This window comes from Capra hircus, chromosome 17, assembly GCF_001704415.2.
Source record: "Capra hircus breed San Clemente chromosome 17, ASM170441v1, whole genome shotgun sequence".
Classification (NCBI taxonomy): Eukaryota; Metazoa; Chordata; class Mammalia; order Artiodactyla; family Bovidae; genus Capra; species Capra hircus.
Window position 1 is genome coordinate 69,102,312 of NC_030824.1, and position 27,341 is coordinate 69,129,652.

The 27,341-nt window shown below is 39.7% G+C and overlaps 1 protein-coding gene across 2 annotated transcripts in view; it reads left to right on the forward strand.

Moving 5' to 3' along the window:
• Positions 1–27,341, forward strand: part of KLHL2 (kelch like family member 2) — a 161,852-nt gene that overhangs the window by 83,992 nt on the left and 50,519 nt on the right. For both annotated transcript variants that reach the window (XM_018061632.1, XM_018061633.1), the window contains one exon: positions 4,639–4,801. In XM_018061632.1, coding sequence (XP_017917121.1) covers positions 4,639–4,801 — 163 coding nt within the window. The remainder of the gene's footprint in view (positions 1–4,638; positions 4,802–27,341) is intronic.

The following is a 27,341-nucleotide window of genomic DNA, read 5'->3' on the forward strand; positions in this document are numbered from 1 at the left end:
TTGGCAAAGTAATGTCCCTGCTTTTTAATATGCTGTCTAGGTTTGTCATAACTTTCCTTCCAAGGAGTAAGTGTCTTTTAATTTCATGGCTGCAGTCACCATCTGCAGTGATTTGGAGCCCCCCCCAAAATAAAGTCCTGTCACTGTTTCTGCTGTTTCCCCATCTATTTGCCATGAAGTGATGGAACCAAATGCCATGATCTTAGTTTTCTGTATGTTGAGCTTTAAGCCAACTTGTTCATTCTCCTCTTTCACTTTCATCAAGAGGCTCTTTAGTTCTTCACTTTTGCCATAAAGGTGGTATCATCTGCATATCTGAGGTTATTGATATTTCTCCCGGCAATCTTGATTCCAGCTTGTGCTTCATCCAGCCCAGCATTTCTCATGATGTACTCTGCATATAAGTTAAATAAACAGGGTGACAGTATATAGCCTTGACATACTCCTTTTCTTATTTGGAACCTTTTCTTATTTGTTCCATGTCCAGTTCTAACTGTTGCTTCCTGTCCTGCATACAGGTTTCTCAAGAGGCAGGTCAGGTGGTCTGGTATTCCCATCTCTCTCAGAATTTTCTACAGTTTTTTGTGATCCACACGTCAAGTTTTGGAATAGTCAATAAAGCAGAAGTAAATATTTTTATGGAACTCTCTTGCTTTTTTGATGATCCAGCAGATGTTGGCAATTTGGTCTCTGGTTCCTGCCTTTTCTGAAACCAGCTTGAACATCTGGAAGTTCACAGTTCATGTACTGTTGAAGCCTGGCTTGGAGAATCTTGAGCATTACTTTACTAGCATGTGAGATGAGTATAATTGTGCAGTAGTTTGAGCATTCTTTGGCATTGCCTTTCTTTGGGGTTGGAATGAAAACTGACCTCGTCCAGTCCTATGGCCACTGCTGAGTTTTCCAAATTTGCTGGCATATTGAGTGCAACACTTTGACAGCATCATCTTTTAGGATTTGAAATAGCTCAACTGGAATGCCATCACCTCCACTAGCTTTGTTCATAGTGATGCTTCCTAAGGCCCACCTGACTTCACATTCCAGGATGTCTGGCTCTAGGTGAGTGATCACACCATCGTAATTATCTTGGTCATGAAGATCTTTCTTGTACAGTTCTTCTGTATATCCTTGCCACCTCTTCTTAATATCTTCTGCTTCTGTTAGGTCTGTACCATTTCTGTCCTTTATCGAGCCCATCTTTGCATGAAATGTTCCCTTGGTATCTCTGATTTTCTTGAAGATATCTCTAGTCTTTCCCATTCTGTTGTTTTCCTCAATTTCTTTGCACTGATCAATGGGGAAGGCTTTCTTATCTCTCCTTGCTATTCTTTGAAACTCTGCATTCAAATGGCTATATCTTTCCTTTTCTGCTTTGATTTTTGCTTCTCTATTGAAGTTTAGTCCTAGTAAAATTGTATCATAAAACTGAGGCAGTTTGAAGGATTTATTGATAAAAGGAAAATACATAAATTTATATTCTACATTTAACTAACATTTATGGTGTGTATTGTCACCATAATAACTCCAAGTGAATTTCTAGCCATGTGGGCAACAATTAAGGTAACTTTTATATCCCTGGCCTACATGACTTATTATATCCTTTCCAGATCTGGAATTCAACAGTTTTATGAGCTTCAGTCTCCTGTTGGATAGGTCTAGACTTGGTAGTCATGAAGTTGAAATTAGGGAAGCAAAATAAGTTTTTAAAAGTCTACTATAGCTGCTTTTTTTATATAGATACATGTATAAATGTGAGTGGATATGTATAGGTTACCGTGTATGTTTGTGTGTTCAATTGCATCTGACTCTTTGCAATCCCATGGACTATAGCCTGACAGGCTCCTCTCAGCATGGAATTTTCCCAGCAAGAATACTGGAGTGGATTGCCATTTCCTCTTCCAAGGGATCTTCCCAACCCAGGGATCCAACCTGCATCTCCTGCATTGGCAGCTGGATTCTTTACCAGTGAGCCACCTGGGAAACATGTATGTTAGCATAATATCCACCAGCTGCTGATTTTTTTTCATGTAAGAATATATCTTAGAAATTGTCCTATTCATATAGCTTTCTCATTATTGTATACAGAGTGTTCCATCGAATGGATGAACACCAGTGTTTAACCAATCTCCTTATGGTGGGTATTTAGGCTTTTTTATAACTTCTGCTATTACCCATAATAATACTGTAATGAATGTTGTGCGTACGTGTGAGCTTTTGTGCTTATGTTAGTGGTTAGTGTATCTGTGCTTCCCTGGTGGCTCAGATGGTAAAGCGTCTGTCTGCAATGTGGGAGACCCGGGTTCGATCCCTGGGTCAGGAAGATCCCTGAAGAAGGAAATGACAACCCAATCCAGTACTCTTGCCTGGAAAGTTCTACGGACAGAGGAGCCTGGTCGGCTATAGTCCACGGGGTCGCAAAGAGTCGGACACGACTGAGCAACTTCACTTTCTTTCTTCAGTGTATCTGTAGGTTAAATTGCTGTATTGGAGGATATGTGCATTTGTAATTTTGATTAAATATACAGATTGCTCTTCATGGAAATTGAACCAGGGTACACACTCACCAATAATGTGTGGGTGAACTTGCTTCTACTTGCCTGCTCTCCCCCTCAAGGATTCCTGTCTTCTGTATTACAAAGCAGTTTGCCTTATACTATATTACACTGTGTTGTCTCTGGGAAAATGCTGATTAGATGGGTGATCATTACCATTTTTACAAGTTTCACAGAGATTGAATTTTACACAGAAGACCACTTTCTTAATATATGTATTTGCTGAATTAAATGGCCATCCAGTTAAGCATCATGCAATGTACTTTACGTTGCTTCAGAGCATAATTATACCAGTGTAGAAAAACTCCAGTTTGCAAATTGTCAGCCTTCCATGGAGATTTATTCCCATAACATAATGAAGCACACTGTCCATATTATGGAAAAGATTTGAGTATAAACAGAGTTTTTGTACTTTATTTCTCCTATTCAGAAAGAAAAGGCATTATCACCAGATACTGTTCTCATAATTTTCAGAGAAAAGTTATTTAGTTGGTGGAGTTGAATTGAAAAACACAAAAAGTCGTCCTCTTCATCCTTAATTCATGACTATTTGACTGTGTATGTGGACACACACACAGTTTTTAGCTCGGAGAGTTAAAGCTGCCATGGTTCCTTTAAGAAAATAAAGCAGTTTGTATTACAGAAAGACAGGGATGCACTTTTTCTCTTCTACATTTAGGACTTACTGCATACATTTAGGAAAATTTTGAAGGATATTTAAAACTACTCTCTTTTCTCATTTTCATTTTGGGCTGCAGCTTGGAATATGTGAAAATCAGTTACTGAAGGAACTTAGAACTTACTTAATTTTTATGCTAATATGCCCAGGTTACCTTTTCTAAAATTGACTGTTGTTCTAATAGTGCCCCCCCCCACCTTTTTGGCTTTTATAGAAGGATTTGCCAGCTTCTTTTTTATAAAGTTTTCCAATTTGACTTTCCAATATGGTCCTTTACATAGCATTGTACTAATTTATGTACAAGTAAAAATATTTCCATTATTGGCCTATTTGAAAAGGAATTGTGTTGGATATCATATTTATAGTGAAGACACTGGCTAAATCCCAAAGAATAACCTAATTAATACAGAGTCTTATGGAGATACTGAAATAAAAATATTAATTAAAAAGTTATTAGATAATGACTCCTTTTGTTTTCTTTTTTAACACGTATATTTCAGAGAAGTTGCTTACATTTAGCCTGTTGAGTTTTAAATTGTTCTACCCCACTAAGGAAAGTAGTTTGTGGTGTTACTTAGTGGAATAACAAAAAGATGAAGCTTTGGTGTGGGCTTTACTTGTGGCTCAGACAGTAAAGAATCTGCCTGCAATGTGGGAGATCTGGGTTCAATCCCTGGGTTAGGAAGACCCCCTGGAGGAGGACATGGCAAGCCACTCCAGTATTATTACGCTGTGCTCACCCCTTCACAAATCACTGAATCTCATGACTACTCTAAGGGAAGAAAATCATTTTCATGGAACCATAGCACCACCTGTTGCTAAGTCGCTTCAGTCGTGTCCAACTCTGTGCGACCCCATAGACGGCAGCCCACCAGGCTCCACTGTCCCTGGGATTGTCCAAGCAAGAACACTGGAGTGGGTTGCCATTTTCTTCTCCAATGCATGAAAGTGAAAAGTGAAAGTGAAGTCTCTCAGTCGTGTCCGACTCTTCGCGACCCCATGGACTGCAGCCCACCAGGCTCCTCCATCCATGGGATTTTCCAGGCAAGAGTACTGGAGTGGGGTGCTGTTGCCTTCTCCATAGCATCCCCTAGCAGCCTAATAATTTATGTTTTTAAAATTCAAAGGAACATTTGTTTAGTTCTATGAAAAGAATTGTTAATCTAATATAATCTGATGTCTTTTATATTCTTGTGACCAAGAAGAGACCTTGAAAGATTCCATAGAAATTATGGGGATTGGAAGGAGGCATCATCCTTTTTGCAAATAATGGTTACGTTACTTGTCTATGGGATGCTGGGGTCTGGGTGCAGATACTGAGCTGTGGCTGAATCCCTGAGCTCTCTGTAGACACAATGAAGAGTAAACTTCTAGCCAGTCAGCTAAGCATGCTCACTTGTGTTACAGGTACTTCTCCCAGCGGCTGGTCTGTTACAGTTACAGGATGTGAAGAAGACTTGCTGTGAATTTTTGGAATCTCAGCTTCACCCTGTCAACTGCTTAGGAATCCGGGCTTTCGCTGATATGCACGCATGCACAGACCTCCTAAACAAGGCCAACACCTATGCAGGCAAGTGGAATAAATCTTGACTGAATTTGAGACAGGAAGAATCTGAAACTCTTGATTTCTAATATGATTCTATAGTGATTTCTGGAAATTTGTCTCATGTTTTTGGATCTGCACATTAAAAAAATACATTTAAAATCTTTTACTGGTATTATAGCACTGCATAATTGAAGCATACTCATAGAGTTCTGAATTTTAAAGAAAAACATAAACTGTACATGATATTAGGCCTGAATGATAGAGTAGATAATTTAATGCTAATATTGAATCCCTATGTTTTTCTTTCACACTGTCAAATTAATAGGGTTATAAAAAAGTATTTACATATGAAATTAAGTCATTTAATTCCCATTTTATCCCTGCTTTTTGCAAAGGATCCAAGAAAACAACTTGTGGCTTTTCTTGTATCCAGGAAAACAACTTGTGGCTTTAGTTCAGTTCAGTTCAGTCGCTCAGTCATGTCTGACTCTTTGCGACCCCATGAATCACAGCAGGCCAGGCCTCCCTGTCCATAACCAACACCCGGAGTTCACCTAAACTCACATCCATCAAGTCGGTGATGCCATCCAGCCATGTCATCCTCTGTCGTCCCCTTCTCCTCCTGCTCCCAATCCCTCCCAGCATCAGAGTCTTTTCCAGTGAGTCAACTCTTCACATAAGGTGGCCAAAGTATTGGAGTTTCAGCTTTAGCATCATTCCTTCCAAAGAACACCCAGGCCTGATCTCCTTTAGAATGGACTGGTTGGATCTTGCAGTCCAAGGGACTCTCAAGAGTCTTCTCCAACACCACAATTCAAACGCATCAATTCTTCGGCGCTCAGCTTTCTTCACAGTCCAACTCTCATCCATACACGACTATTGGAAAAACCATAGCCTTGACTAGACGGACCTTTGTTGGCAAAATAATGTCTCAGCTTTTGAATATGCTCTCTAGGTTGGTCATAACTTTCCCTCCAAGGAGTAAGCGTCTTTTAACTTCATGGCCGCAATCACCATCTGCAGTGATTTTGGCTTAAACATTTTCAAAGCAATGAAATCTACTTGACTGTGAGTAGAGGAGAAATGCTGACTCCAACTAGAGGCAGCCCTCTGCTTAGATTAAACGCTGGTTTTCAGGACCTCCTGGTTGCATCCTCTCCCTATAGTGGGCGGAGGCCTGTGGCTGTCCAGTCACAGAGCAGATTATTGCCACAGCTTTGGGTGTAGCTAAAGTACATAGGAGTAACCTATAATTTATTTAGCTCTGAGTTTATAAATATTTAAAAAATTCATATTAAAAATGATTATTCAGTTTCTAATTAAAAAAAAGAAAAACATTTTTAGATGATAAATCTGGTGAAAGATACAGTCCACATCTCCACCCTGTATCTGTGAGACACAGTAGGAGCAAGTTACTAAAGAACCTTCCAAGACTGCTGCCCCTTAGTAGGGCCCCAACTTCCTGTACCCTTCAAATGCAAAAGCCCCTCATCTAAACTCAACTCTACTCTGCCTACTCTGATAACTAAGGAACATAGACACAGGCAAAGCAGAGTATCTGACAGAAGCTTTATTTTTAGAATCCCTATTGCATTTATCAAAGAAATAGTAGTACAAAGTGGTTAGTTGGGGAAAAAAAAATTCTGCAGTAAACCATACCAGGTCCAGTAATTTTGAAATTTATAGAGTTCTCTGGTGTGGCCTGATTGGCTTAACTACCCTTTGTAAAATTTTTTCAGTGGGAAAATGTGGTCTGAGTCCCAGAATCCTTAATTACAGATAAACTTTTAGAATATAAATTCTGTAAGTTGGAGAATCCATATAACATGTAGCAATATTCATATAGTTCTTTTGAGTGGGATGAGGTATTTTAAGAAAATCAAACACAAATTTGTATTTATTGATGTGTTCTCCAGTGCAGCCAATTCTGTTTTTCAGCTAAATAGAAATCCATTAGACCTGTTAATTGCTAGACATACTACACCTGTTCTAAGTGATTTATATTATGAAAGCCAAGGAGGCTTTGTGCATTTTCTTTGGATAATTTTTTCTACATAAAGCAATCTCTAGTTAATATCTTTCTTGGACTGCTAGTTGTCCTTCATACTTGATAAATGTTATTGAGTTTTAAGAGATAGAAAGAGAAGGAATAAAGTAAGATTAATGCAAAAAATTTCCATACATAGTTCTCATGCTGTGGTAGAACTCTTAGTTTTACTCACATCAGAACCAACTCACTTAACTGTTTTAGAAGACAATAATATTTTATTATTTCTTTTCTCTTCTTTACAGTTTTAAATTTATTGTATGTAATTTATGACAGAATGTCAACAATTTTCTATTAGAATTACAACACCTCTACATCTTAGTATATAGACTCTTTCTACATAATTATGCCAAGAATTTTTTATGATAAAGTTATCACTTTCAAAAAAATTACAAATAAAATTTGATTTATCATATTTACACACTATAATTTTAATCAAAGTCTTATTTTAAAAGATGTACTGATTTTCATACCATGCATCTGAATCTTAAAATTGCACAAGTTTCTAAGTAATATTTTACAGACTCGATGGACGTGAGTCTGAGTGAACTCCAGGAGATGGTGATGAACAGGGAGGCCTGGCGTGCTGTGATTCATGAGGTCGCAAAGAGTTGGACACGACTGAGCAACGGAACTAAACTGACCAATTTCATATAGTCAGGCTGTTTCCATAATTTTGGTGTTTTGATAACTAGCTGCAGGAAACTTTCTAAAATAAATGTGCATGCGTACTCAGTCACTTCTGTCATGGCCAACTCTTTGCAACCCTGTGGACTATAGTCCATCAGGTTCCTCTGTCCATGGGATTCTCCAGGAAAGAATACTGGAATGGGTTGCCATGCCTTTCTCCAGGGGATCTTTCCAACCCAAAGATCGAATCTATGTCTTCTGCATTGCAGGCAGAATTCTTTACTCACTGAGCCACCGGTATGCTCTTTCTAAAATAAATAATCCAGTATAATACTAAACTGAAGTAGTTGTTCTTCATAGTGAAAAATCTGAATGTTGTTTTTATTTTAAGCAAACAGAAGGTAAAGAGTTAACACAGGAAAATACCTAGAGTTCTCTTTTTCTGCCATAGTAATTGTTTTTCAATCCCTTCGTCATTTATTTTTACAATTCAAGTACTTATGCAGAAGCCCTACCCAGACACCTAAATTGCTTTCAGGTTCAAATTAGAACATGTGACTAGATCTAGGAGAGTGAAGGTATTTCCATAACAGTGGTAATAGGTGGAAGTTAAAAAGTTAACTTTTTTCCCCCTCTCCTAGGCTTTTAAGTAGGGTCTGAGACATACAGGCAAGAAAGAAGGAAAGGAAGAAATAAAGAGCAATAGCAAGTTAATGCATATATAAGTCCATACACACATGGAAAGAAGGAGGGGGCAAAAAGAAGGTTGAGAGAGAGGGTGGGAAAGTGAAGAAAGTTGCATGACCTCAGGCTACTTTCTGATCCAAGGTATCACTGTGTGTTGAGACTGAAGTATCCTTATCCTCTGAAAATTCACCAGGGCTCTGGGCACAAGATCTGCATCATTCCTTTCTCTTGGAGATTGGGAATGAGCTCTGTTGTATTCATTATAGTTAAATTGTGCAGGTATAATAGAAGAGTGAAGATATTCTACGGGAATCTCTGTGAATGGTGCTTGTTTTTCTTAGTATCAGCATCTTTAGAAAAAGGAAAAATGTGGGAAACCAGGTGGAGAAGGTAGGAGGTCTGAGCAGTGCAGGAGAGTCTGCTCTGCCCAGCCTGGTACCCACCCACCCCCCTCCCTTGGTCTCAGTCCCAGCCCCACGCCCTGGCCCACGCTATTTTCTAGGGTTGTGAACAGCCTCAAACCATGAACAATCAAGGGTCACCAGACCAGCCAGGCAAAATGACCTGAATATTGAAGCCTGGTGTTCTGGACTGTAATCAACCTTTGTTATGTTCTTGAGTGGTTGTTTTCTTAGCTAAAAAGCTGTATCAAATTATTTTTGCTGTATACCTAACAATGAAAACTTTCACATCTCCTTCAAGAGTGTGGACTTGTTTGGAGAATGCTGGTTTGTGGACTCTTATTTCTGATGTGTTTTGAGTGATGTCTATATTTAATTCATTCCCCAAATCATTAAGACTTTGAGCTTTTTTGCCAGACTGAAAATATAGAGGAGACAAAAACTGAACTTACAACTTCAGGTGCATTTTAATAGTCTCAGTAAAAGATGGTTTTGGAAGTTAGATTTTAATTTGAAATACAAATTTTATTCAGCCTTCATTGCTGATAAACAAAAGTTACCAGTGGTTGAATTGTGAGAATTTCTAACAAATTTAAGGGAAGCAATAAATTCCAGATTCTTAGTCATTCCAACATCTCAACACTCACCACACTAAAAATCTGAGAAGCTGCTCAATATAGATTCTAACTGACCTTTGGGGAAGTATTTACTATCATTTTCAAACCAGCTGAAACTCTGAGGAACCTGGCATTCCTCTGTAACAAAGCTGTCTATGAAGAAGTCCCTTTCTCCTGTCTCTGACATGCTTTCAGTTTATTTCTCATTCTCCTTGCACTTAACCCTATTGTCTGTTTGTATATCCTAGGCCTGTCCATGAACCCCATACTGCCTTACTTTAGCCTTCCCACTGTGCTTGTGCGATGATCAAACGTTTTTATATGCCAGCTGTTTTCATGTGTGCCCTCTCTCCCGTTATCTTAAATGAAGCTTTGCTTTTTCCCATACCTGTATGTTGGGGGCAAACTTCTTTAAGTGGCACTTGCCCTTAAAGAGAGTGACTCACCAGGAAAGTGGGTAGGAGGGTAGACTTCCAGACTGTTCCTCTCTCACTGTCACCATCCTCAGTTCTGCACTGGCTCGCTGTCAGTCTGCAGCACTCTCTCTGCAGCCTGTTTTCTCTCTATGCCTTCAGGCCTCCATTGTTTCTTCCCTCTGCACTTCATTTCTCTTGCTGCCAGCAACTTCAAAATCTGTACTATTATCTCTACTGAGACTCCCTCTTCCTACCTCCTTGTGAATACTGTCTTTCTTCCATAAACCCATTTGCCACACAACTCTAGGGCATTCTGAACCTTGTTCCCATTTGGAGCTCCAGGGTATCAGCCTTTGTGGTGACCATAAACTCTGACCAGCACTGACCATTTCCTGCCCTCATGCTCTTGCATTTCTTTATAAATCTGTGTTCTCTGGCCCCAATTCTTCCAGTCATCTCTTGGCTGCTGAGCTTAGACCCAGTAGTCAGTCCTTTCAAAACTACCGTCTGTGTGCCTGGTATTGCCTGAACTGCTGTGGATGATAACAGGTTCAGTGTGATTTAACCCCTGATTCCAAGGAGTTTATTGGCCAGTAATAGTCAACTCACACCCAACTTTAGTATATCCAGATTATGCTGTATTCTCTGTGAGAGTTGATCCTGTGACATTTTCGTCTGCTGTCAGTTTCCATTAGTCATTTTTACATTTCTATAATTTAGGCTAGGAATCACTACTTGGGGTAAACATCGGTCAAAATAAACTCATGATTTTGGAAACAGCCCTCTTGAAAGAAACTTGAGAGAGTGGTTCTAATAATGGTGTCACCAGCCTTGACTTTGTGATATGCATAATAAAGAGTAGATGCTGATTATTGAGAGTCTATTGCTATGTTAATGTACTCCTTGGAAGAAAAGTTATGACCAACCTGGATAGCATATTCAAAAACAGAGATATTATTTTGCCGACTAAGGTCCGTCTAGTCAAGGCTGTGGTTTTTCCAGTAGTCATGTATGGATGTGAGAGTTGGTCTGTGAAGAAGGCTGAGCACCGAAGAATTGATGCATTTGAACTGTGGTGTTGGAGAAAACTCTTGAGAGTCCCTTGGACTGCAAGGAGATCCAACCAGTCCATTCTAAAGGAGATCAGCCCTGGGATTTCTTTGGAAGGAATGATGCTAAAGCTGAAGCTCCAGTACTTTGGCCACCTCATGCGAAGAGCTGACTCATTGGAAAAGACTCTGATGCAGGAGTCCCTGCAGGGAGCAGGAGGAGAAGGGGACGACCGAGGATGAGATGGCTGGATGGCATCACTGACTTGATGGACGTGAGTCTGAGTGAACTCCAGGAGTTGGTGAGGGACAGGGAGGCCTGGCGTGCTGCCATTCATGGGGTCGCAAAGAGTCGGACATGACTGAGCGACTGAACTGAACTGAACTGAAAGAAAATTCTTCCTTTGGAAGATAATGAAAGCATTTGATGTGTACCACTGCTTGATTGTTTGCTGACTTAAATGACAGCTCTTAAAAGAATTAATCATTTTTATATTCTTAAATTCATTATAGTCCTCATTTATGTCCTAGTTAACTACATGCAGTCTGTTTTGCTTTGTTGACAGTTTTTCTAGCTGAAATGAGTTAGTTGTTCTCAGGTTTCACCAAATTGTGTGTTAATGGGAACTGCTGGAGATACATATATGGACTTTTTTCCCCCTAGAAACTAATAGTATTCAGAATGAAAAACTCATGGAGCGCTATCACTAGTTGGGAACTTAGCAGTTATCTAGTCTAACACTTTAATTGTATTAATTAAGAAAATGAAAACTAGAGATATCTTTATTTTCCCCAGAACACTTTCTCAGAGGTAAGCTGTATGTGGACTTAAAATACTGTTGTTATCCAGGCACTTAACCTCATTTTTCGGATAGGATTCTGCCCTAGGTGGAATATAGAGGAATTATACGAACCCCTCATGGCATTTAATTTTGATCAAAAAGGTTCTTGTTGTGTAGAAATCAGGTATGAAGACTACTTTATTTCTTATCAGAGGGTACAAAACAAAAAGAACTTTGGGCTTGTATTGTAGATGTCATCAGCTTAATTTGGGATGAGAGCCTTTTAGACCTGGTGTGATAAATCCTAGTGACTATCTTCTCTCATTTCTTGACAGACTTATTTGTAGGAGGGAATCAAACAGGAAAGTTCAGTTGCTCTATAGAGTGAAGAGATTTCTTATATATAAGGAAGAATGCTTGTGTACATTAGATATGTATGATATATATGTTTAATATATATTGTATGGCTATAGCATAGTTAATACTGCTGGGAATCATGCTCTTTTGAGAGAGAAGGAACTGATCATCAAATGGCAGTGTGGTTACTGGTTGGCTTTAGGAAACTAGTAGAGGCAAATCACTAATACCACAATAAAAGCTCTGTGCTATAAACAGAATAATCTGTTAACATACGGGTGGGAGGACTGGAAAGAGTCAGTGAGGTTGGTAACAGAATTAGGGTAGTGAAGATAGAAAATTGTGGATCTTGGAACTGACCCTGGATATGAGTACAGGAAATAGACTAGACTCTGAAATGTTCTGCCCTTCTGCGTTACATTTTAGGTAAAGCTTTGTAGGTACATTTCAGTGTGTGCATATGTATTGCCAATGTGCAGTAGCTGCTCAATTTTACTATACCTTACTGAGATACAGAAATCTGAATAACAATTCATTTAGTGAAAAAGAAGAATCTCTTACTTCAGCTTTATGACAAGTAAGTAAGGAAGGAAGTGAAGTTGCTCAGTTGTGTCTAACTCTTTGTGACCTCATGGACTGTAGTCAGCAAAGCTCCTCTGTCCATGGGATTCTCCAGGCAAGAATACTGGAGTCGGTTGCCATTTCCTTCTCCAGGGGAACTTCCTGACCAGGGATCGAATGTGGGTCTCTGGGTTTGTAGATTTCATGGTAAAGAGTTTGCAGGCAGACTCTTTACAATCTGAGCCACCAGGGAAGCCCTTGTGACAAGTACGTGGCTTGTATTGGCCAAACCAATCCAAAGATATTAGGGTTTTTATTGATCATGGATTCAACAGCAATCACAATAGCAATAGCAATAGTAATGTAATTGTATCTATAAAGATGTAAGGTGATTATCTCATTCTCTTCCAACCAGGTCAGATCATATCTATGAAATTGAGCTCATTTTCAATTGCATGTTTTAAGAGAGAGTAATGAACTGAAGCACTGAATTCAGAGCCAGGATGATGTTGAAGACCTGAAATTATGTTTTACAAGGAGTAGTCAAAAGAATTTGTAAAATTCTGGAGAATATAATGTTCTCTGTAAAAGTTTGAGGGAATTTCATGAGAGAAAGAGCTTAACCTTGTTCTGTGGTAAGTATAAGTAGAATCAGTGTTAAAAATTAAGGAGAAAGATTTTAGTGCAACATAAAGAAGCTTGTAATGAGTGCTCAAGGGTGATGTGGCTGCTTTGCTCTCTGCTGATGTCTGCAAACGATAGCCAGATAGCCATTGAATGTGAACATTTTAGAGATTACTCTTTCATACGGAAGTTGTGGTCAGGTCCCTTGTGTCACTAAATCTTAAGGCATGACTTTCCAGAGTCACTATTGAGGATTCCCAGGATTTGAGAAGCAATTTATTTTAGAGGTTATAGAGAGGAAGGGATGGAGGAAGAGGAAGAGAATACTGGGTACACAGTTTTAGATTTTACAGTGTGAGCATACATAACACTGCTGAACTATATACGTACTTAAAAATAGGTAAGTATGACTATACAGTCAGCAAAAACAAGACCAGGAGCTGACTGTGGCTCAAAAAATGAACACCTTATTGGCAAATTCAGACTTAAATTGAAAAAATTGGGAAAAACCACTAGATCATTCAGGTATGACCTAAATCAAATCCCTTATAATTATAAAATGGAAGTGAGAACTAGACTTAAGGGACTAGATCTGATAGACAGAGTGCCTGATGAACTATGGACGGAGGTTCGTGACATTGTACAGGAAATAGGGATCCCCAAGAAAAAGAAATGCAAAAAAGCAAAATGGCTGTCTGAGGAGGCCTTACAAATAGCTGTCAAAAGAAGAGAAGTGGAAAGCAAAGGGCAAAAGGAAAGATAAATCCATTTGAATGCAGAGTTCCACAGAATAGTAAGGAGAGAAAAGAAAGCCTTCCTCAGCGATCAATGCAAAGAAATTGAGGAAAACAACAGAATGGAAAAGACTAGAGATCTCTTCAAGAAAATCAGAGATACCAAGGGAACATTTCATGCAAAGATGGGTTCAATAAAGGACAGAAATGGTATGAGCCTAACAGAACCAGAAGACATTAAGAAGAGGTGGCAAGAATACAGAGAAGAACTGTACAAAAAAGATCTTCATAACCCAGATAATCACGATGGTGTGATCATTCACCTAGAGCCAGACATCCTGGAATGTGAAGTCAAGTGGGCCTTAGGAAGCATTGCTACGAATAAAGCTAGTGGAGGTGATGGCATTCCAGTTGAGCTATTTCAAATTGATGATGCTGTGAAAGTGCTACACTCAGTATGCCAGCAAATTTGGAAAACTCAGCAATGGCCAACAGACTGAAAAAGGTCAGTTTTTATTCCAATCCCAAAGAAAGGCAATGCTAAAGAATAATCAAACTATCACACAGTTGTACCCCTCACACGCTAGTAAAGTAATGCTCAAAATTCTCCAAGCCAGGCTTCAACAGTACATGAGCTGTGAACTTCCAGATGTTCAAGCTGGTTTTAGAAAAGGCAGAGGAACCAGAGATCAAATTGCCAACATCTGCTGGATCATCAAAAAAGCAAGAGAGTTTATTGACTATGCCCAAGCCTTTGACTGTGTGGATCACAACAAACTGTGGAAAATGCTGAAAGAGATGGAAATACCAGACCACCTGACCTGCCTCTTGAGAAACCTGTATGCAGGACAGGAAGCAACAGTTAGAACTGGACATGGAACAGCAGACTGGTTCCAAATAGGAAAAGGAGTACATCAAGGCTGTATATTGTCACCCTGCTTATTTAACTTATATGCAGGGTACATCATGAGATGCTGGACTGGATGAAGCACAAGCTGGAATCAAGATTGCCAGGAGAAATATCAATAACCTCAGTATGCAGATGGCACCACCCTTATGGCAGAAAGTGAAGAACTAAAGAGCCTCTTGATAAAAGTTGGCTTAAAGCTTAACTTTCAGAAAACAAAGATCATGGCATTTGGTTCCATCACTTCATGGCAAATAGATGGGGAAACAGTGGCAGACTTTATTTTGGGGGCTCCAAAATCATTGCAGATGGTGATTGCAGCCATGAAATTAAAAGACGCTTACTCCTTGGAAGGAAAGTTATGACCAACCTAGGTAGCAGTTCATAGGGTTGCAAAGAGTCAGACACAACTGAGCAACTGGACTGGTCTGAACTGAAAAATGGTTAAGGTGGTAAATTATCTTATATTTTTACTACAATATAAAGAGGAGGGACTAGTGAGGAATCAACTGTGACTGAGACTATTTAGCTTTGGAGTCAGTGTGGGTAACAGAGCCATTGCTACCCAAAAGAAACACGAGAGGTCAGGCAGGTGTCTGGAGGAAGGTGTAGATGGGTTTTAGTCTTGATTGCTCAAGGGTCAACCAGCAGTGAAATGTGTTATCAATTTAGAGGTTCTCACACTTGGCAAGATTATTAGCAGTAGCCAAAGACAGCTTGGCCAGCAGAAGACCTTGATTTGTTTTGAGGGAGACAAATCAGTAGACTCAGCCAGAACATCTTTGTTGAGCTTCAAGCCAAGAAGTGAAGCAGTGCCATCAATGGTAAGATGCATAATGATTAAAAAACACCACAGAACTCAAAACAGATGAAAATAAGTGATCTAAGGCAGTGAATAATGTGAATCTTACAAAACTGCTTTTATATGTTGCAGGTGCATGGTATAGGGGTGGATCTATTTGTTTAAAAGAGCCATGACGGTTAGACAGATCATACAGAGACTAAAGATAGCTGGAAATTCATTTATTGGGGTTTGGGAGAGAGGTTGAGTCTGGGAACAACCATACTGGGATGACAGTTGACAATAACTGGGACACACACAAATGTGGATGGAATGATTAAAGGAGATTGAACAGAGAATGAAAAGAGATGTCAGGGCAGGCAGGACCATAGGTAACATCTAGTTTTAGGGAACTGTTAGAGACAGACTGAGTAGTTAGAAAAGTAGGAAGAAGCGTTATAGAATCCAGGCTAGGAGAGAGAGTTCTTAGGGTGAAACACTGCACAGGGGTTGAGACAGATTGTACTATCTCAATAAAAGAACTTCCAAAGAACAATTGGATGGGAAAGGGGGCCAGAGGTCGTATTACCACAGACAAAGGTGTGCATGCATCAGTATGTAGAGGCATCAGTACTAAGGTCTGCCTTAAAGAATTTTGGTGTGAAGGCCAGCAAGGTAGGGCAGTGGCCCAAGTAGGGCAGGATAGGAGATGTTTGTTCACTGAAGTGAACACAATAAAATGCGTTAATTCTCTGTACCAACACTTTTCTTTCTCACTGGACACAGAAAGTAGTTAGGCTTACTTAGGTGACTTTTTTTTTCCTTTTGTTTTTAAAATTTCAATCAAAAATATTTTCACATGGTTAAAAACATTTTCTTAGTCATGAACATAACACATCCCTCATTCTTGTCTTCCCTCTCTATGTGCCAAATATCCTGTATCCATCCACAAATGAAAATGTTTTTGTGGCAGCTGTGGGATCCATCACCATACATTAAGGGACCCAGAAGGAGCCTTTTCCACTGTGCATTAGGCAGTAGGAAGGCAGACCTTGGTCCTGGCTGTGGCTTTCAAGTGATCTGTGAATCAGTTTTAGCCCCTCTTGACTGCAGTCTGGGAGCACCCAGAGAACACTGACCTAGACTTTTCCCCACAGATGAGGGAGCTTCTGTGGAAGCCTAGGTTTCCAGAGGAGACAATTTAGCATTCCAGTGGAGCAAAAACAATATCAACACGTTTGGACATACTGAAGAGGCTGAAAAAGGCAGTTTGACTTCACCTGTGTCCCCGCACCGATGTGGCAGCACAGCTTAGTGCCAGGAGAAACCTTCCTTCTTTAGTCTATGATTCACAAATGAAGGAGAGATAAAGATTTTCTCACACACAGAGGCTGAGGGAGTTCATCAGCACTGGTTCTGTCATAAAAGAAGTGTTGAAAGGAGTTCTTATAGCTGAAATAAGAGGATGCTAATTAATAAAATGAAAATGCATGAAAATATACATACAACTAACATAACATGAAATAACATGAAAATATATAAAAGTATAAATACAACACACTGGTAAAGGTAAGTATATAATCAAATTAAAAATACTCTAGTTCTTTAAAATGATGGTGTAAGATTAAAGAACAAGTGTATTAAAATTAACTGTAGCTACAATAATTTGTTAATGAGTATAAAATATAAAAATAGGTAAACCATACATCAAAATACATTAAAGGTAGATGGGAGTAAAAGGATAGTTTTGGTATCTGATTAAATTTGTCATTAGCATAAAGTAGATCGTTGCATCAATAAGGTGTTTTATGTAAGCCTGGAAACCACAAAGCAAAACAAAAACCTAAAGTAGATACACAAAAGATGCACCACTACAGAAAACCATCAGTTTACTAAGGAAGACAGTGAGAGAACAAAGCACCTGTAAAAACAGCCAGAAAACTGTAAGATGGAATTTGTAATATCTTATCTATCAATAATTTTGCTAAATATAAATGGATTGAATTCTCCAGTCAAATGGCGTAAAGTGGTGGGATGGATTTAAAAAATAAACAAACAAAAAGTAATATATGGTACTTACCAGAGACTTAACTTCAGCTTTGAGGACACACACATGGGCTCAAAGTGAACAGATGAAAAAGATACTTCATACAAGTGAAAGCCAAAAGAGTACAGGGGTACCTGTACTGAAGTCAGATAAAATAGATGTTAAGCCAAAAATGGTAATTAGAGACAGAAAAGGTCATTATATAATGATAAAGGGTTCAATTCATTGAGAAGATATAACAGTCATAAATAAATGTATACCCAACTTTGGAGCACCGAAATGTATTAAATGCTAAAAGGTCTGGAAAGAAACAGACAACAATAAAATAATCTTAAGGGACATCATTACCCCACCTTCAACAGTGGGTAATAGCTAGATTATCAACAAGGAAACTAGACTTCAACCAAGCTTTAAACCAAATGGACCTAAAAGATATATTCTTCTCAAGCACACACAGAATGTGCTCCAGGATGGACCATAGGCTAGATCATAAAGCGAGTCTTAACAGATTTAAGAAAATTAAAATCATACATGTATTCTTTTTGACCATAGTGGTATAATACTAGAAGTCAGTAACAGAAGGAAATTGAAAAATTCACAACTATGTGGAAATTAAACAACACAGTCCTGAACAACCAGTAGATCAAAAAAAGGAAATTTAAAGAAAACACCTAAAGAAGGAGAAATCAAAAAGAAAATTGAAAAATATCTTGAAGCAAACAAAAATGAAAATGTACCATACCAAACTATCATTTCAGTTCAGTGGCTTAGTTGTGTCCGACTCATTGTGACCCCATGGACTGCAGCTCACCAGGATTCCCTGTCCATCACCAACTCCTGGACCTTGCTCAAACTTATGTCCATTGAGTCACTGATGCCATCTAGCCATCTTTTCCTCCGTCGACCCCTTTGCCTACCTTCAGTCTTTCCCAGCATCAGGGTCTTTTCCAATGAGTCAGTTCTTTGCATCAGGTGGCTGAAGTATTAGAGCTTCAGCTTCAATATCAGTCCTTCCAATGAATATTCAGGACTGATTTCTTTTATGATTGACTGGTTTGATTTCCTTGTAGTCTAAGGAACTCTCAAGACCCTTCTCTAACACCGATTCAGCAGCCTCAGTTCTTTGGCTCTCAGCTTTCTTTATAGTCCAATTCTTACATCCATACATGACTGCTGGAAAAACCATAACTTTGACTAGATGGATGTTTGCAGGCAAAGTAATGTCTTTACTTTTTAATATGCTGTCTAGGCTTGTCATAGCATTTCTCCCAAGGAGCAAGCATCTTTTAATTTCATGGCTGCAGTCACCATCTGTAGTGATTTTGGAGCCCAAGAAAATAAAGTCTCTGACTGTTTCCATTGTTTCCCTATCAATTTGCCATGAAGGATATGGTTTTTCCTGTGGTCATATATGGATGTGAGAGTTGGACTGTGAAGAAAGCGGAGCACTGAAGAATTGATGCTTTTGAACTGTGGTGTTGGAGAAGACAGTTGAGAGTCCCTTGGACTGCAAGGAGATCCAACCAGTCCATCCTAAAGGAGATCAGTCCTGGGTGTTCATTGGAAGGAGTGATGTTGAAGCTGAAACTCCAGTACTTTCGCCACCTCATGCAAAGAGTTGACTCATTGGAAAAGACCCTGATGCCGGGAGGGATTGGAGACAGGAGGAGAAGGGGACGGCAGAGGATGAGATGGCTGGATGGCATCACTGACTCGATGGACATGAGTTTGAGTGAACTCTGGCGGTTGGTGATGGACAGGGCAGGGAGGCCTGGCATGCTGTGATTCATGGGGTTACAAAGAGTCAGACACGACTGAGTGACTGAACTGAACTGATGGTACTGGATGCCATATTAGGTTTTTGAATCTTGAGTTTTAAGCCAGCTTTTTCACTGTTCTTTCACTTTCATCAAGAGGCTCTTTAGTTCCTCTTCACTTTGGCATAAGGGTGGTGTCATCTGCTTATCTGAGGTTATTGGTATTTCTCCCGGCAGTCTTGAATCTAGCTTGTGCTTTATCCAGCCCGGCATTTCTCATCATGTACTCTGCAGGGTGACAATATACAGCCTTGACATACCCCTTTCCCAATTTGAAACCAGTCCATTGTTCTGTGTCCAGTTCTAACTGTTTTTTCTTGATCTGCATACAGGTTTCTTAGGCAGCAGGTAAGGTGCCTAATTCCCATCTCTTTTAAGAATTTTCCACAGTTTATTGTGATCCACACAGTCAAAAGGCTTTAGCGTAATCAATAAAGCAGAATAGATGTTTTTATGGAATTCTCATGCTTTTTCCATGATCCATTGGATCTTGGCAATTTGATCTCTGGTTCCTCTGCCTTTTCTAAAACCAGCTTGAAAATCTGAAAGTTCTCAGTTCAGGTACTCTTGAAGCCTAGCTTGGATAATTTTGAGCATTTCTTTGCTGGCACATGAAATGAGTGCAATTGTGCAGTTGTATGAACATTCTTTGGCATTGCCTTTCTTTGGGATTGGAATGAAAACTGACCTTTTCCTGTCCTGTGGCCACTGCTGAGTTTTCCAAATTTGCTGGCATATTGAGTGCAGCACTCTAACAGGGTGATAGTGGCATAAATATAGACACGTGAACCAATGGAACAGAATCAAGCACTTGGCAATAACTCCCTCATATATAGCCAACCAGTATTTGGCAAGGAAGGTGAGAATATTCAATGAGGGATATAACATGTCTTCAGTAAATGGTGTTGGAAGAATTGGATACTTAAAAGAATGAAATTGGACCCCTATCTTACATTACTTGAGGAAATTAAGTTAAATAGGTTATAGACTTATACATAAGACCTAAAACTGTAAAGCTCCTAGATGAAAACAGAAGAGTTTTTGTGAAACACATTGATGTTGATAGTGATTTTTCAGATATGGCAAAAAAAAAAAGAAAAAATTACTACATAGGACTTTATAAAAACCAAAAAGCTTCTGCACAACAACAGAAACAATTAGCAAAATGAAAAAGCAACCTACAAAGTAGGAGGAAGTATTTGCAAGTCATGTATCTGTAAGGGATTGATATCTAAAATATATGATGATCTCATACAATCCAGTAACAAAACATAATTACTGTTGCCTTTTGAGTACATGAGATTTATTCTGTTAGCAGTTTTCAACTGTGTAATGTCTTGTTGTTAATGGTAATCACCATTCTATATGTTAGATCCCCAGAACTTATTCACCTTATAGCTAGAAGGTTGTCCCCTTTGACCTAACCCCTTCAAGCCCTGTTAACTGCTCCAATCTATTGTGTTTATATCGCTTTGACTGTCTTAGCTTACACATATAAGTGATATTTGTCTTCATGAGACTTATTTCACTTAGCATGATGCCACAAGGTCCATCCAAGTTGTTATAAATGGCACAGTTTTCTTCTTTCTTCATAAGTTGTGTGTGTGAGTGTGTGTGTGTGTGTGTGTGTGTGTGTGTGTGTATTACATCCTTTTTCATTCATTTGCTAATGGACTCTTCAGTTGTTTCCATATTCATTGGAAGACTGATGCTGAAGCTCCAGTACTTTGGCTACCTGATGCGATGAGCCAACTCATTGGAAAAGATCCTGATGCTAGGAAAGATTGAGGGTAAGAGAAGGGGACAACAGAGAATGAACTGGTTGGATGGCATCACCGACTTGATGGACATGAGTTTGAGCAAACTGGGAAACAGGATAGGTCAGGGAAGCTTGGCCTACTGCAATCCATGGTGTTGCAAAGAGTTGGACACGACTGAGCAACAACAGTATGTTTGCTGTTGTGAATAACACCACAGTGAACATGATAATATAGATATCTCTTCAAGTAGTGATTTCATTTCCTTCAAATATATACCAGCAGTGGGTTTGCTAGATCATACGGTAGTTCTATTGTTAATGTTTTAAGGAACCTCCATAGTGTTTTCCACAGTGGCTGTACCAGTTTACCATTTCCATCAGCAGTGCAGGAGGGTTCCCTTTTCTCCACATCTTCACCAGTACTTGTCTTTTTGATAGTAGTCATTCTAACAGTTGTCAAGTGATATCTCATTGTGGTTTTGATTTACATTTTCTGATGATTAATGATGTTGAGCATCTTTTCCTTTGCTTGTTCGCCTTTTGTATATCTTCTTTGCAGAAACATCTGTGCAGATCCTCTGCCTATTTTTTAATCAGATTTTTGGGTTTTTTTGCTGTTCAGTTGTAGGAGTTATTTTTATATTCTTAATATATTACACCTAATCAGATGTATGATCTGCAAGTATTTTTTCCCATTCCAGTAGGTTGCTTTTGCATGCTGATTATTGTGTCTTGATGCACAACATTTTTATGTTCAGTATAGTCCCATTTGTCTAGTTTTGTTTTGGTTTCCTGTTCTTTTGTTGTCATATCTAAGAAAAAATTGGTAAATTAAGCATCATAAGGTTTTCACCTGTGTTCTGTTTTAGAGTTTTATAGTTTTGGGTCTTTAGGTTTAGGAACTTAATCCATTTTCAATTAATTTTGGGGTATGTTATAAGATGAGAGCCCACTCTCTTTCTTTTGCATGTGAGTATCCAGTTTTTCCCAATACTATTTCTGAAGAAACTGTTGTTTCTTCTTTCAGTGGTCTTGGTATCCTTATCAAAGATCATTTGGCAGTATACACAAGGGTATTGAAAGGTATACATTGAAGAGTACACTATGGAGCTTCCTTAAAAAATTAAAAATAGAACTACCATATGATCTAGCAATCCCACTGCTGTCACCCTTGTCTGTCATCACCTTCACCCCCATCCTCTTATAGAGGTAATTACTAGTATTAGTTTTTGAATTTTATGTTCTGTTTTGTGGAGGTGAGGGAGGTTAGAAAATCTATGTACATGGTTCGTATAACAATACAGCACACACCTTTCTTGCTCCCTGGCCATCTTGGTGGCTGCTCTTGGTTGGGGGCTTCCTGCTCCTAAGGTAGAAAGATGGAGGCCACAAAGAAGATGTAAAAGTCACTGGAGTCAATCAGTGCTATGCTCCAGTTGGTAATGAAAAGTGGAATGTATGTAGTTGGGTACAAGCCGACTCTGAAAATGTTCAGACAAGGCAAAGCAAAACTGGTCATCCTTGCCAACAACTGCCCAGCCTTGAGGAAATCTGAAATAAAGTACTATGCCATGTTGGCCAAAACTGGTGTCCATTACTGCAGTGGCTGCCCCTTGAGAAACCTGTATGCAGGTCAGGAAGCAACAGTTAGAACTGGACATGGAACAACAGACTGGTTCCAGATAGGAAAAGGAGTACGTCAAGGCTGTATATTGTCACCCTGCTTATTTAACTTATATGCAGAGTACATCATGAGAAGCGCTGGGCTGGAAGAAACACAAGCTGGCATCAAGATTGCTGGGAGAAATAGCAAAAACCTCAAATACGCAGATGACACCACCCTTATGGCATAAAGTGAAGAGGAACTAAAAAGCCTCTTGATGAAAGTGAAAGTGGAGAGTGAAAAAGTTGGCTTAAAGCTCAACATTCAGAAAACTAAGATCATGGCATCCGGTCCCATCACTTCATGGGAAATAGATGGGGAAGCAGTGGAAACAGTGTCAGACTTTACTTTTTTGGGCTCCAAAATCACTGCAGATGGTGACTGCAGCCATGAAATTAAAAGACACTTACTCCTTGGAAGAAAAGTTACGACCAACCTAGATAGCATGTTGAAGAGCAGAGACATTACTTTGCCAACAAATGTCTGTCTAGTCAAGGCTATGGTTTTTCCTGTGGTCATGTGTGGATGTGAGAGTTGGACTGTGAAGAAAATGGAGCACCAAAGAATTGCTGCTTTTGAACTGTGGTGTCAGAGAAGACTCCTGAGAGTCCCTTGGACTGCAGGGAGATCCAACCAGTCCATTCTGAAGGAGATCAGCCCTGGAATTTCTTTGGAAGGAATGATGCTAAACCTGAAACTCCAGTATTTTAGCCACCTCATGCAAAGAGTTGACTCATTGGAAAAGACTCAGATGCTGGGAGGGATTAGGGGCAGGAGGAGAAGGGGACGACCGAGGATGAGATGGCTGGATGGCATCACGGACTCGATGGACGTGATTCTGAGTGATCTCCGGGAATTGGTGATGGACAGGGAGGCCTGGTGTGCTGCGATTCACGGGGTCACAAAGAGTCGGACACGACTGAGCGACTGAACTGAACTGAATAATATTGAATTGGGCACAGCATGTGGAAATTACTACAGAGTATATATACTGATTGTCATTGATCCAGGTGACTGAAATCATTGGAAGCATGCCAGAACAGACTGGTGAAAAATAAATTGTGTCCAATTTTTCTTTAACTGGCTGGAGATTGTTTTGTTTTGTTTTTAATACAGTGTACAAAGCTATCCATTGAAAGAATGTTTCCACATCTGCCCTCTCTTTCCCTCCTCATTAGGTATGCCCTCCTCTGTAGGTTACTGGTTTTGTTAGTTCTTTTTATAGTTTTCCAACGTATGTTAATCTATAGTATTACCCTTCCCCTTTCTTACACAAAAGGTAGCTGATATACTATATACTCTCTTCAGTACCATTTCCCTGCCTCAAGTTGGCAATGTTTCGTAAAGCTCTTTTCACAGCATGAGCTTTCTTATGCCTTTTTTTATAGATGAAGAATATTCCATTGTGTAATTTTACTATTTTTAATCAGTGCCAACCAATGAACTCTTTTGCAGTTGTTAAAAACAATGTTACAGTGAAAAACTTGGCATATGTTATTTCATAATTAGTCAAGTGTGTTTGTAGAATGAGATTTCATTATTGTTGTCTGTAGTGAAGTAAAGTCCCTCAGTCGTGTCTGACTCTGTGCAGCCCGTGGACTGTAGCATGCATCAGGCTTCTCTGCCCATGGAATTCTCCAGGCAAGAATACTGGAGTGGGTTGCCATTTCCTTCTCCAGGGGATCTTCCTGACCCAGGGATTGAACCCACATCTCACGCATTTCAGGCAGACGCTTTACCGTCTGAGCCATCAGGGAAGCTGTCTGTAGAGCCTGTACTAATAAATTACCTGTCTGTAGAGCCTGTACTAATAAATTACAGAGTTTGGGTGAACTCTGGGAGTTGGTGATGGACAGGGAGGCCTGGCGTGCTGCAGTTTATGGGGTCGCAAAGAGTCGGGCACAACTGAGTAACTGAACTGAACTGAATTAAAGTCACCCATTCCAGTCCATTTTAGTTTGCTGATTCCTAAAATGTCAGCGTTCACTCTTACCATCTCCTGTTTGACCACTTCCAATTTGCCTTGATTCGTGGACCTAACATTACAGGTTCCTATGCAATATTTCTGTTTGTAGCATTGGAGCTTGCTTCCATCACCAGTCACATCCACCACTGGGTGTTGATTTTGCTTTGGCTCTCTCTCTTCATTCTTTCTGGAGTTATTTCTCCATTGATCTTCAGTAGCATATTGGGCACCTACCGACGGGGGAGTTCATTTTTTAGTGTCCTGTCTTTTTGCCTTTTCATACTATTCATGGGGTTCTCAAGGCAAGAATACCGAAGTGGTTTGCCATTCCCTTCTCCAGTGGACCACATTTTGTTAGAGCTCTCTACCATGACCCATCTGTCTTGGGTGGCCCTACATGGCATGGCTCATAGTTTCATTGAGTTAGACAAGGCTGTGGACCCATTGTTTTAGAAAAGGCAGAGGAACCAGAGATCAAATTGCCAACATCTGCTGGATCATGGAAAAAGCAAGAGTGTTCCAGAAAAACATCTATTTCTGCTTTATTGACTATGCCAAAGCCTTTGACTGTGTGGATCACAAGAAACTGTAGAAAATTCTGAAAGAGATGGGAATACCAGACCACCTGAGCTGCCTCTTGAGAAATCTGTATGCAGGTCAGGAAGCAACAGTTAAAACGGGACATGGAAAAACAGACTGGTTTCAAATAAGAAAAGGAGTACGTCAAGGCTATATATTGTCACCCTGCTTATTTAACTTCTATGCAGAGTACATCATGAGAAACGCTGGGCTGGAAGAAACACAAGCTGGAATCAAGATTGCTGGGAGAAATAGCAATAACCTCAGATATGCAGATGACACCACCCTTATGGCAGGCAGAAAGTGAAGAGGAACTAAAAAACCTCTTGATGAAAGTGAAAGTGGAGAGTGAAAAAGTTGGCTTAAATCTCAACATTCAGAAAATGAAGATCATGGCATCTGGTCCCATCACTTCATGGGAAATAGATGGGGAAACAGTGGAAACAGTGTCAGACTTTATTTTTGGGGGCTCCAAAATCACTGCAGATGGTGACTGCAGCCGTGAAATTAAAAGACACGTACTCCTTGGAAGGAAAGTTATGACCAACCTAGATAGCATATTCAAAAGCAGAGACATTACTTTGCCGACTAAGGTCCGTCTAGTCAAGGTTATGGTTTTTCCTATAGTCGTGTATGGATGTGAGAGTTGGACTGTGAAGAAGGCTGAGTGCCGAAGTATTGATGCTTTTGAACTGTGGTGTTGGAGAAGACTCTTGAGAGTCCCTTGGACTGCAAGAAGATCCAACCAATCCATTCTGAAGGAGATCAGCCCTGGGATTTCTTTAGAAGGAATGATGCTAAAGCTGAAACTCCAGTACTTTGGCCACCTCATGTGAAGAGTTAGCTCTTTGGAAAAGACTCTGATGCTGAGAGGGATTGGGGGCAGGAGGAGAAGGGGACAGGGAGGCAGGAGGAGACAGAGGATGAGATGGCTGGATGGCATCACTGACTTGATGGACGTGAATCAGTGAACTCCGGAAGTTGGTGATGGACAGGGAGGACTGGCGTGCTGCGATTCATGGGGTCGCAAAGAGTCAGACACGACTGAGCAACTGAACTGAACTGAACTGTGGACCATGTGATTAGATTGGTTAGTTTTGTGTGATTGTGGTTTTCAGTCTATCTGTTGCAGAGAAGGATAAGACGCTTATGGAAGCTTCAAGATGGGAGAGACTGACTGAGGGGGAAACTCTTCTGATGGGCGGGGCCATGCTTAGTAAATCTTTAATCCAATTTTCTGTTATATAGTTTAAGATTAGTGGTTTTGTTTTGTAATTATCAGCTCTGGTCTTAAGGAAAGTTAGTCTTAAAGATTGTTGTCACTATAACTTAGAGTTCAAGAAAAACTCATCTTATGTGATTAAGGGAAAGCAGTGTAGAAAAAAAAAAAAAGGTTTTGCCCTTTCTCCATCTTGAGAGCCCTGGACCCCTACCTCCTTGAGGGCCCCAGATTCTTTATAAGCCTACCTAACAATTAGCTGTCAGCATAGCTGACTAATATTTGTGATCGTCTCACCCAAAGCTCTTCTTTTTGAGATGGCCAGGAGACTCCCTTTATAAGTGTGGTTTGGATTTTATATGTTCTTGTAACAACTTTGTAAAGCTGCTTTTTCTCTTTCAAGTGTGACAACAGGGTTTTTTGTTTTTGTTTTTTTCTTCAGCAGATACAGAATTAAACTTTTCTATTCAAATAACAAGGCTTGCTTTAGTTTAGTTCAAGGTAATTGGTTATAGGTACTTTAAAACAAACTACTCTCGATTCTTCTTATTCTAAAGCATTTTGAGGCATAAAACTGAATTGTGGTGAAGTGTGGCTGGCTAACGGGGCTCAGATGGTAAAGAGTCTGCCTGCAGTGCAGGAGACCCAGGTTCAATCCCTGGGTCAGGAATAGTCCCTGCAAAAGGCTAATGAACCCATAGTGGTATGCATATGTCTGTGCACCTGGACAGATGTGCCATTTTTCTGCACATCTTTTGCATGTGATAATACTACTTTATATATAGTTGCCCTAACCCACAATCAAAAAGAAGGATGGTTTCATGGCAACAGTGGAACTATCATCTTGAGCATAAAGTTTGTGAATGATGGTGGAGATAGTGGTAAAGAGCCTGCTTGCTAATGCAGGAACTGTAAGAGACT